The 12930-nt window shown below is 46.3% G+C and overlaps 1 protein-coding gene across 1 annotated transcript in view; it reads right to left on the reverse strand.

Annotated features, from left to right (window-relative positions):
• Window positions 1-385: 385 nt before the first annotated feature.
• kank2.L (KN motif and ankyrin repeat domains 2 L homeolog) overlaps window positions 386-12930 on the reverse strand; it is a 38139-nt gene continuing 25594 nt past the window's right edge. Inside the window, 12 exon segments of the mRNA NM_001086871.1 lie at window positions 386-1488; window positions 2655-2747; window positions 3643-3843; window positions 4033-4175; window positions 5052-5271; window positions 5386-5473; window positions 6700-6918; window positions 7116-7203; window positions 8550-8657; window positions 9548-10710; window positions 10885-11131; window positions 11262-11364. Coding sequence (NP_001080340.1) covers window positions 1432-1488; window positions 2655-2747; window positions 3643-3843; window positions 4033-4175; window positions 5052-5271; window positions 5386-5473; window positions 6700-6918; window positions 7116-7203; window positions 8550-8657; window positions 9548-10710; window positions 10885-11131; window positions 11262-11301 — 2667 coding nt within the window. The 5' untranslated portion in view covers window positions 11302-11364 and the 3' untranslated portion in view covers window positions 386-1431.

A 12930-nucleotide genomic window follows, 5' to 3' on the forward strand; every position in this document is an offset into this window, starting at 1 on the left:
TAGGGAGAGATGGTGCCTATAGTAACATTGGGATAACAGAGATTGCAAAGAGGTTGCAGTTTGTGCAGTGTTGATTTACTGCCACCTTCAGGTTATGGTTGAGAACTGCAATATCTAAAGGGGATGTTCTGCTTAAAATTGCCTTCATTGTTTTCTATGTCATGCAATATTGGCTGTAACATTCTGTAGATATAAATTCCAACAACCATTCTGTGTTGCCCTCTGTAGACATTGGCATTGGTGACATTATTAGATACAAACCTGGCAGCCCAGGGGTTATTTTTGTATAAACGTTGTGCCAGTCATTAGAAGATGTGTGTATTTCCCTTGCCATGGAATATTGAGTATACAATAAGAAAGAATAAGGAAACCCACAACACAGAGGTACATATATATATTCTTTACAATTATATATATATAGTGATACAGTTTTTATAAAATACATATATGTATGCATAACAAAAATATATAAATTGCAGTGCCTGTATAACAACTGTATTATTGCTGAATCATATGGAATGAGCTTAACTGACTGGTACAGAGGAGAAAGGTGAGGCTTTTCCCCAACCCTGTGTTATTGCTATGGCATCTCCTACCTCTCTCCACTCTCTTCTTTTCACATTCTCAGTCTTTTCACTATTCAACCTTTCACAACAGCCCTCAGTCTCCCCTTCTTTGACTTGAGAGTTGACTTTCCCTTTAGAAAATAACCCACCAATCACAGGCCTTCGTTGCCCTTGTTGTCTTTTAGGGCCAGACCAGTCCTCGGAGGGGTTGCAAGCAGTGGTCACTAGCCCAGGGGGGTATAAATAAAATAGAAATGAATGACAAAAGCTCAGTTATGTGCCTCAAATTAACAAGCAGCGCCCCCTGGGATTGGCCTGTGGCATTGCAGCTTTAGTATGAAGAGACGGCAACTGAACTTTTTAGCATTTTTGCCCAACTTCTGTTGTTGCGCAATTATTCCCTGATGCGCTGATGTTGGGGAGTGTCTAGTCTTTTAGTTGAGCAACAACTCAAGGGCAAAAGGTTGGAACTGCTTGATATAAATAGTGGTGCCACACTAAGTCTCTTTTTCCATGGGCCCCTCTGCTCCTAAATACAAACCTGATCCTCCTCATCTCTCTACATCCATTTCCATAATCTCCACTTACTTTCCCATTCTCCTTTCTCTGATTCCCTCATTATTTCCCTTCCTTACATCAACTATTTCTGCTTTCCCTTAGCTTCTCCCTCTGGATTCTCTCTCGCTGCTCCCTCTGCTGTAGCTTCTCTCTTCCTCTATCTCTCCCCTCCCTCTCTCCATGGTGCTGAAGCCGAGTGTATAATCCAAGTGGTTTTGCAGTGCAGTGTTACAGGGGCCACTTATAGCTTTGGACGGCATGCAGTGTCTCTGTGGCCCCCACTTGAGCGTCACCCAAATTCCTCCTCTTACTGGGATTCATCTGATGGGTTCACTCTCTGGCATTTTGGGTCTGTTGCTTTATCCTGCAATAAAACATCATAATATGTCATGTAATATTTGTATCTTATCAGAGACCCCTACATGTCCTCTCTCCTGTCTGTGTCACTGTATCACCCTGCAGTGGGAGGGACAGACTCATGTCCCATAGTTCCCTCCTGTCTGTGTCACTGTATCACCCTGCAGTGGGAGGGACAGACTCATGTCCCATAGTTCCCTCCTGTCTGTGTCACTGTATCACCCTGCAGTGGGAGGGACAGACTCATGTCCCATAGTTCCCTCCTGTCTGTGTCACCGTATCACCCTGCAGTGGGAGGGACAGACTCATGTCCATAGTTCCCTCCTGTCTGTGTCACTGTATCACCCTGCAGTGGGAGGGACAGACTCATGTCCCATAGTTCCCTCCTGTCTGTGTCACTGTATCACCCTGCAGTGGGAGGGACAGGCTCATGTCCCATAGTTCCCTCCTGTCTGTGTCACTGTATCACCCTGCAGTGGGAGGGACAGGCTCATGTCCCATAGTTCCCTCCTGTCTGTGTCACTGTATCACCCTGCAGTGGGAGGGACAGACTCATGTCCCATAGTTCCCTCCTGTCTGTGTCACTGTATCACCCTGCAGTGGGAGGGACAGACTCATGTCCCATAGTTCCTCCTGTCTGTGTCACTGTATCACCCTGCAGTGGGAGGGACAGGCTCATGTCCCATAGTTCCTCCTGTCTGTGTCACTGTATCACCCTGCAGTGGGAGGGTCAGACTCATGTCCCATAGTTCCCTCCTGTCTGTGTCACTGTATCACCCTGCAGTGGGAGGGACAGACTCATGTCCCATAGTTCCCCTCCTGTCTGTGTCACTGTATCACCCTGCAGTGGGAGGGACAGACTCATGTCCCATAGTTCCCTCCTGTCTGTGTCACTGTATCACCCTGCAGTGGGAGGGACAGGCTCATGTCCCATAGTTCCCTCCTGTCTGTGTCACTGTATCACCCTGCAGTGGGAGGGACAGGCTCATGTCCCATAGTTCCCTCCTGTCTGTGTCACTGTATCACCCTGCAGTGGGAGGGACAGACTCATGTCCCATAGTTCCCTCCTGTCTGTGTCACTGTATCACCCTGCAGTGGGAGGGACAGGCTCATGTCCCATAGTTCCCTCCTGTCTGTGTCACTGTATCATAACTGAAATGTAATTCAACAAACCTGATTGGATGTCTTGGAGTTATGTGCAGAGAGCAGCATTGCAACATCATTCTGTCCAGCTTCCAGCGCAATAGACAGAGCTGTACTTCCATCCTATATGTATATATAAAATAAATGTATATTGTTATTAATATATAGATTCAAACTAGACAGGGCAAGGGCCTTTTTACTAATGTCGCGTTTTATATTTACCATTTAATACATATATAATTATTACGTTTGTCAAACTATTTGTCATTTTACTATATTATAACAATGTACAACACAATGTATATAGTAGTGCTATCTAAATTAATACATAATTATATACTCTTACACAGCTAATATGACACTGTCATTGTATATTGTGCAGCTCCTCTGGGGAGGGATCCAGTAATATCTGTGTATTTATACAACTCCTTTCTATTACAGTTATACATAGTGTAGCTCCTCTGAGGAGGGATCTCAGTAATATCTGTGTATTTATACAACTCCTTTCTATTACAGTTATACACAGTGCAGCTCCTCTGGGGAGGGATCCAGTAATATCTGTGTATTTATACAGCTCCTTTCTATTACAGTTATACACAGTGCAGCTCCTCTGGGGAGGGATCCAGTAATATCTGTGTATTTATACAGCTCCTTTCTATTACAGTTATACACAGTGCAGCTCCTCTGGGGAGGGATCCCAGTAATATCTGTGTATTTATACAGCTCCTTTCTATTACAGTTATACACAGTGCAGCTCCTCTGGGGAGGGATCCAGTAATATCTGTGTATTTATACAACTCCTTTCTATTACAGTTATACACAGTGCAGCTCCTCTGGGGAGAGATCCAGTAATATCTGTGTATTTATACAGCTCCTTTCTATTACAGTTATACACAGTGCAGCTCCTCTGGGGAGGGATCCAGTAATATCTGTGTATTTATACAGCTCCTTTCTATTACAGTTATATACCCTAAACCTCCTCAATGACTTTATACACTAACCTGTGAGTGAGACTTACATTATCTGTGAGTGACACATCACATGCAGGTACAGCCAAGAGCAGACAGACGATATCAGCGTGTCCGTGTTCACATGCACACATAAGTGCCGTGGAGCCATCGTGATCTTGTATGTTGACGTCTGCTCCACATGCCAGCAGAGCCCGAACCACATCCAACCTCCCATGACTGACGGCCAACATCAAAGCTGTCTGGCCAGCCTGAAATCAAATGGAGAATGTTTACCAATTCCACTGGCGCTGTGCCTGTGCTCTAAATACAGTATGTGAGGGGGCTCATGAGCAGCTGGCATTGCCATTGTCTCCTTAGCTGAACTGGTACATATAAGGCACAGACTAGGGGTGCTGTTAGGATGTAGGTATTGGGGATGTAGATATTATGGCCTATACCTGGCTGGCTCTGCAGTTCACGTCTCCCAGGCGTAGCATCTGCGTCACTGTCTCGATGTCTTCATTAGACCGAAAAGCCGCCAGGGCCGTGAGCATGAGGGGTGTGAAACCGGCCTTATTCTGTCTGTTTACATCACATAGGCCTGAGGGAAGAAGGAGAGAGAGAGGGTGTGAAGCAGAAGGAAAAGCAGGAATGAGAAATTTGATGGTATAGAAAGCAGGAAAGGGCTTCAATGTGCTTAAAGGAGAACTAAACCGTAAAAATGTATTTGGCTAAAAATGCCATATTTTATATAGTGAACTTATAGCACAAGGCTAAAGTTTCAGCTTGTCAATAGCAGCAATGATCCAGGACTTCAAACTTGTCACAGGGGGTCACCATCTTGGAAAGTGTCTGTGACACTCACATGCTCAGTGGGCTCTGATTGGCTGTTGAGAAGCTAAGCTTAGGGCTCGTCACTAATTATCCAGCAGAAAATGAGCTTCCCCTGTAATATAAGCTGATGCTACAGGTTTGCTGATTATTAAATTCTGATGCTAATTGCACTGGTTTCTGTGCTGCCATGTAGTAATTATGTGTATTAATTACTAATCAGCCTTATATTGTGACATTTCTATTCTATGTGTACTGTATATTGTGAGTGGGTCCCTAAGCTCAGTAAGTGACAGCAGCACAGAGCATGTGCAGTGAATCAGCAGAAAAGAAGATGGGGAGCTACTGGGGCATCTTTGGAGACACATATCTTTATTGCTAAAGAGCTGTGGTTGCCTTTGGCTGGTACAGAAGCACAACACATAATGTACAACATTTCTAGCTAGTTCTTTAGTTAAGCTTTAGTTCTCCTTGAATATTACCCTTGTCTTGCTATCTGGTCCCAGGGGTCACTGACCCCAGCAACCAGGTCCTTTCCTAAATATCTTTCAGTCTGCCATTCCATCCATTGCTTGGTCGTCAAGTTAAGTAGGACCCTAGCAACCAGATATCAGTTTAAAGCCCTTCCAGGATGGTCAGCACTCACCCGTATCCAGGAGCTGCCTGACCACAGTGAAGTTAGACTGAGACACTGCATAGTGCACTGCCGTGTTCCCCTTGCCGTCGGCCATGTTTATGATGACTTCCAGCAGGCGTGGAGACATGGCACGAAACACTGTTAGATGGTGACGAATCACGGACGGGTCTACGTCCTTCTGCCGCAGGATCTTCATCCATTCCTGCAAAATTGCACCATGTGCTGCAGTCTAAATGCAAACGAAACATAAACAGGCAAAAACAGATGTTGTTAAACTACAACTCCCAGAAAAACAGCATTTTGTAGCCTCACATATCCATCCCTGGCCTTGTCACTCTCTTACCTTCTCTATGTCTGGAAGTGCCATTCCTTCATCTAGACACTTCTGAAGGGCCACACAACCCGAAATCAGCACATTACTCAGCTCCACTCTGTAACAATAGTGTTAAATTGATACTAGGAAGCCATGAAACATGAGTCTGTCCCTCCCACTGCAGGGTGATACAGTGACACAGACAGGAGGGAACTATGGGACATGAGTCTGTCCCTCCCACTGCAGGGTGATACAGTGACACAGACAGGAGGGAACTATGGGACATGAGTCTGTCCCTCCCACTGCAGGGTGATACAGTGACACAGACAGGAGGGAACTATGGGACATGAGTCTGTCCCTCCCACTGCAGGGTGATACAGTGACACAGACAGGAGGGAACTATGGGACATGAGTCTGTCCCTCCCACTGCAGGGTGATACAGTGAGACAGACAGGAGGGAACTATAGGACATGAGTCTGTCCCTCCCACTGCAGGGTGATACAGTGACACAGACAGGAGGGAACTATGGGACATGAGTCTGTCCCTCCCACTGCAGGGTGATACAGTGACACAGACAGGAGGGAACTATGGGACATGAGTCTGTCCCTCCCACTGCAGGGTGATACAGTGACACAGACAGGAGGGAACTATGGGACACGAGTCTGTCCCTCCCACTGCAGGGTGATACAGTGACACAGACAGGAGGGAACTATGGGACATGAGTCTGTCCCTCCCACTGCAGGGTGATACAGTGACACAGACAGGAGGAACTATGGGACATGAGTCTGTCCCTCCCACTGCAGGGTGATACAGTGACACAGACAGGAGGGAACTATGGGACATGAGTCTGTCCTCCCACTGCAGGGTGATACAGTGACACAGACAGGAGGGAACTATGGACATGAGTCTGTCCCTCCCACTGCAGGGTGATACAGTGACACAGACAGGAGGGAACTATGGGACATGAGTCTGTCCCTCCACTGCAGGGTGATACAGTGACACAGACAGGAGGGAACTATGGGACATGAGTCTGTCCCTCCCACTGCAGGGTGATACAGTGACATACACAGGAGGGAACTATGGGACATGAGTCTGTCCCTCCCACTGCAGGGTGATACAGTGACACAGACAGGAGGGAACTATGGGACATGAGTCTGTCCCTCCCACTGCAGGGTGATAGTGACACAGACAGGAGGGAACTATGGGACATGAGTCTGTCCCTCCCACTGCAGGGTGATACAGTGACACAGACAGGAGGGAACTATGGGACATGAGTCTGTCCCTCCCACTGCAGGGTGATACAGAGACACAGACAGGAATGGGTGGAGCTGTGGGTGACATTACCTCGGTGTAGGCCTGAGGGGAGACATTGTGGCTGTGGGGGCAGCTGGTTGTTCCTTCTCTGTATTCTTTGGGATATTACTGATATTCACATCTAACAAGTTCAGTTCAGCTTGTGCCCCTGCTGGTGCCTCGCTCGCCTCATGATATTCACTTTCCGTGCTCTCACTGTCTGAAGGATTCTCCATAGTCCCAGAATCCTCTGAAGATGCCGAGTCCATTCTGTACATGGGAGAGTTAGAGCCAATCAGATTACACATCCTGTATCTCCATTATGTCAGTGCTATAAGGCTAAGAACAGACCACACACAGCTCCTTCTGTCACATGGAAAAGAAACACAAGTCAGGAGTGTGAGTAGGAGAATGAGTGTGAGGCAGAGAAAGGAGTGTGAGTAGGAGAATGAGTATAGGGAACTTACTCTCCATTCAGGCGGGGGTATTGGAGAGGGTTCACTTGTTGTTCCTCCTGCAGATTCCTCTGGCCTTTATCTTGCTCCTTACTTGTGTCTGACAAATAGAAACATCCCACGTCACTGACACAGAGACTTATTCTACATACTCAGTCCCATTATACAGAGAGGGGAGATCATTATCAGGTATAGATACTCAGTCCCATTATACAGAGAGGGGAGATCATTATCAGGTATAGATACTCAGTCCCATTATACAGAGAGGGGAGATCATTATCAGGTATAGATACTCAGTCCCATTATACAGAGAGGGGAGATCATTATCAGGTATAGATACTCAGTCCCATTATACAGAGAGGGGAGATCATTATCAGGTATAGATACTCACTCCCATTATACAGAGAGGAGAGATCATTATCAGGTATAGATACTCACTCCCATTATACAGAGAGGGGAGATCATTATCAGGTATAGATACTCAGTCCCATTATACAGAGAGGAGAGATCATTATCAGGTATAGATACTCACTCCCATTATACAGAGAGGGGAGATCATTATCAGGTATAGATACTCAGTCCCATTATACAGAGAGGGGAGATCATTATCAGGTATAGATACTCAGTCCCATTATACAGAGAGGGGAGATCATTATCAGATATAGATACTCAGTCCCATTATACAGAGAGGGGAGATCATTATCAGGTATAGATACTCAGTCCCATTATACAGAGAGGGGAGATCATTATCAGGTATAGATACTCAGTCCCATTATACAGAGAGGGGAGATCATTATCAGATATAGATACTCAGTCCCATTATACAGAGAGGGGAGATCATTATCAGGTATAGATACTCAGTCCCATTATACAGAGAGGGGAGATCATTATCAGGTATAGATACTCGGTCCCATTATACAGAGAGGGGAGATTATTATCAGATATAGATACTCAGTCCCATTATACAGAGAGGGGAGATCATTATCAGGTATAGATACTCAGTCCCATTATACAGAGAGGGGAGATCATTATCAGGTATAGATACTCAGTCCCATTATACAGAGAGGGGAGATCATTATCAGGTATAGATACTCAGTCCCATTATACAGAGAGGGGAGATCATTATCAGGTATAGATACTCAGTCCCATTATACAGAGAGGGGAGATCATTATCAGGTATAGATACTCAGTCCCATTATACAGAGAGGGGAGATCATTATCAGGTATAGATACTCAGTCCCATTATACAGAGAGGGGAGATCATTATCAGGTATAGATACTCAGTCCCATTATACAGAGCTGTTATGCTGCTAAAATCTTTCTAGTGTGACTTTTCAACTCTAACAAAGATTATTGTCCCTGCAAATCTAAGAGATTGGCAAGACCAAGAGCACTTTGGGGTATAAACATGGTGCAAGTGTGAATGATACAGTCAGTACTATATACCTGCGATGTCTCCTTCTCTTCTCTCCGCAGTGGAAACAATAAACTCACTCCTCGTAGTTGTCTGGCCCAGGGAGGGGACCTCTCCCATATTCCCCTGTGTCGCAGGCTCTGAGATAAAGGAGAATAAGTGTCACTCACGGCCTTTGAGAGACAAACAACGAGGCATCCTATGCACCAAGCTCAATACATGGCTTTAGATTTATGCTGGGAAAAATGGAGTCTCATTAACAACCTTCAACTGGGTGGATGAATTCAGTGTGTAGCCCCAATGCCTGCCCAGGTAATGAGCTGTGATTTTCTGTACTTTATGTACTGGGATTGCTCTCTTTAAATCAGATAAGGAGCTGGAGCCTGGCAGAAGTATCAGATGGGAAATATAAAGGAGGTGGATATAGCTTTGGCCACTAGAGGGAGCTCAATGCATTGGAGATTAGTGATGTGTGGGCTGGCTGATACCCGGGGGGCCCACGGGTTGGGCGGGTTCGGGCAGACCTTCGCCCCCCCATTTGATGGTTGCGGGTTGAGCTCTTCTGCCTGCTTTCCCCGCCCGTGACCTTACACTGCCGGCTTCCAACTTCCAGTTTTATAGACGCATGCCTGCCCGCCCCACCCTTTCTGTGACGTCATTGGTGGGGACTGGTCGGCACAGGTCTATAAAAGGAAAGGGGAAAACGGGTGCGGGTGGGCACGGATTGAGAGAGGTTGGGTCCGGGTTGGGTGTGGGTTGTGGAAAACTCGACCAGTACATCACTATTGGGGTTGCACTCTGATGTGCTTCTCAACCAAGCCCCATTCTCACCAAGGGAAAGACAGCTGTCCAGATACAGTCCTTTCAGTTGGGTCCAAATCCTGTACCTGGGTAGTGCACAGCTAAACCAGACGTAGAGGGAATCTGGACTTACACAGTGAGGTCCTGTCTACTAAGGGAGTAAGGGTACTCAGTGAAACATATGGACAGCACCTGCCAATCAAGAAATCTAAGGTTTCCTTTGTCTCACCTTCTGTAGTACAGTGACCAGTGATGCTGATCTTCTTGACTAGATGGATTGTGGGAAGTGGTCCTGAGGGAGAGAGTAATGGCTTCTCCACAACCTCCCTGCTTTTGTAGACCCGTTCCTCCTCTCCTTCTGTTGCTTTTACTGTTCCTCCCCTCCATTCCAGGCCTCGTGCTCTCTGTGGCTGGACCCCGTGTCCTACTTTGGTGCTGGAGACCACCTCACTGCCTCGCTCCACCCTGGCCACTTTGACACCATCTGCCCGCACCTCCTCCTTCTTCTCCCTCTTTGACACCTCCTCGGCTCTCCTTGCCTTTTCTGCCTCCTCCAGCTTGTGGTTGGCATTTTGAACTTCTATTAATGCTCGGCCAAGTTGCTTTTCAAGAACCGCTATTTTGGCAGACAGAGCCTGGACCAGCATCTTCTGCTTGTCTGCCTCTAGCTGCCTTATGGGAACTGGGGCAAAGTCTGTCTCTCGCACCCACACCCCAACACTGCACATTTTTTTCCCAGGTGCACTGCTGGTTTCCACCATCTCTTTCTTGCACACATCTTTTGTTCTTTTGGCTTCTTCCTGTTTCATCTCTTCCTTTTGGGGTTCCACCTTACCCACTACTTCATCTTCACCTTCTTCTTTCTCCACCTTTGACTCTTCCTCTGGAATCTCTATGTAAAGCTCACCTCTGTCCTTGCCCCTAGTGTTACCCCGTGGGTGTCCAAGATATTTCTGGCTTTTGAGTTGGACGCTGAGCTGGCGTTTCTCTTCCTGGAGAACGGAGATCTTCACCTGCAGGACAGGGATCATCTTCACCTGTTCCTCTAGCTGGCGCAACCTCTTGAGTGCCACTGCCATCTGCTCTCGCACATGCTGGAGCTGGGCTGGGGAAGGAGATACTGGAGTAGACATCCCAGAGCTTAGGGGGGTGAACGAAGACATCTGCTGTGAAGAGGTTGAGGGCAAGCGAGATAGAGACTGAGTAGACAGAGAGCTGGTGGAGCGACATCCAAGGCTCAGAGGGCGAGACTGCCCTGCTTCCAACTTCTTACTGGCATCGAGCAATGTCTTCTCCACCCTTGGATTAAAGTTATGTGGAGCCTGTGCACCACCTCTGCTCTCATACGCTGGGTAGAAGCTTCTTCCACAGTAGGAGTAAGAAGAGTGGCGGCTACAATGAATAAAAGTGGATATTAGTTGTGTCCTCACCAATTCTAGCCTCATATATATTGAATGCCCTGCTTCTCCCTTACTACATCCCTCTGTTGGTTCCATCATATTCCAATGGTAGGACCTACAATTCCATAACTTCTAAACTAATGTTAAGTATATGTTAATAGTATACCTATCATTACTCGCATTGGAGCAGAGGGATTCCGTAGAGGTCCACCACGAGCCTGTGTATCCTGGGCCACGGGGCAAGGAGCCATAGCGGGGTCGGCGGTGCACTGGCACTCGTTTTATAGTGTGGCCCTTTTCTATGTCATCAACATATTTGAGGAAGTCCAAATCCAAGCGGTAACCATAGGGCGTCTCCACCGAATAGGCCACCTCTGGGTCTTTTATGGCTGAGAGAGAAGGACCAGGCTTCCCTGGCAACAGAGACAACATAATCATAAATATATATCTATACTGTCATCTATAGTTGTGCCCGTTAAGCACATATAGTACAGTCTGGCAGCATCACTGCTAGCCTATCCAAAGGAATAAAACCATGAGTACCTGGGAAGTGGGCGGCATCCATATGAAGAACTTGCGCCATCATGTCACCAACTGTTGCCCAATCAGGAATGTAGCTGAGATCACTATGTTGTCACTTTAAGCCCTGTAAGAAATCAATATGGAGTTATAGAAAACCAGAGCATTATAAAGTCTGACTCACTGTAATAGAGTCCCAAGAAAGAGCTCAACAAGGAGGGAGTGCTAAAAAAAAGATGAGCCTATGGAGTTATGTAGCACATTAAATTCACCACTGGGTGGCGCCAGTACTCAACATTTTTACAACGACTTTAAATTCCCAGACTTGGCGTGCATTGTTAGATGGCTGAGGGCACTGGAAATAATAGTTTACATACAGCTTGTGGGACACAGGTTAGCCCTGCCCTGCCCCTAAAATGTGCAATAGACATTATGTCTGCCTCAGATTAGGCCATTACTTTGCCAAATACAGTGCAGAGTTGCTTGTACAAAAAGTGTAGAACACATCATACTCCCATCATGTAGCTTTATATTCCAGACCATTCCCTCACAATATCCCATCATTCACTCCAGTGTGCCCTTCTTCCCCTCACTATTTTCCATAATTTCCATCATTCTCTAATAGCATTCCTATCCCATATCCCATGATTCTCTCCATACGGATTCCCTGAGAGTATCTTGCTATTCCATGTTACTATCCTATCATTAACTCTATATTCCCCACACCTCGTGTAGATGCATTTTCTGTTGTTCCAACTATTTAGTTTGTGCCCTTCCCTACTGTACGTGCTCCTTCCCCTTCTCAACTCCCCACACAGATCAAGTGTGTAGTGCCCTGTACGAGCTTATCTCTCAGCACTCGCTCCCCACTCATCGATCATACGCTGTGTTCTGGCTCATCGCCTCTACTGTCATTATCTCTCATGTCTGCACTCTATGAACTGTGTCAATCCTACCGCACTCTCCTGTACCCCCGTCTACACTGTCTCCTATACTGCTCTACATTCTGCACTCTCCCTATGTCACTGTGTATATCTCTACATTCTGCACTCTCCCTATGTCACTGTGTATATCTCTACATTCTGCACTCTCCAGTGTGATCACTGTACCCTGCTCTTTTTCTCATGCTACTCCCTGCAGCCCTGTCCCTTATTATGGTCACTAATCCCCTCAGTGACTTCTAATATCCTTATCATTTACAGTAGGGGGTACATTATCCCTTATAATACATGAGTGATACTCAGAGTTCCCTGTATAACTCAGCCTGCAGCCTTGTGCCTTTATATGGTCACAAAACCCCACAGTGACTTCTAATATCCTTATCATTTACAGTAGGGGGTACATTATCCCTTATAATACATGAGTGATACTCAGAGTTCCCTGTATAACTCAGCCTGCAGCCTTGTGCCTTTATATGGTCACAGAACAATCCCTCAGTGACTTCTAATATCCTTATCATTTACAGTAGGGGGTACATTATCCCTTATAATACATGAGTGATACTCAGAGTTCCCTGTATAACTCAGCCTGCAGCCTTGTGCCTTTATATGGTCACAGAACTCCTCAGTGACTTCTAATATCCTTATCATTTACAGTAGGGGTACATTATCCCTTATAATACATGAGTGATACTCAGAGTTCCCTGTATAACTCAGCCTGCAGCCTTGTGCCTTTATATGGTCACAGAACAACC

This window comes from Xenopus laevis, chromosome 3L (genome assembly GCF_017654675.1).
Source record: "Xenopus laevis strain J_2021 chromosome 3L, Xenopus_laevis_v10.1, whole genome shotgun sequence".
Classification (NCBI taxonomy): Eukaryota; Metazoa; Chordata; class Amphibia; order Anura; family Pipidae; genus Xenopus; species Xenopus laevis.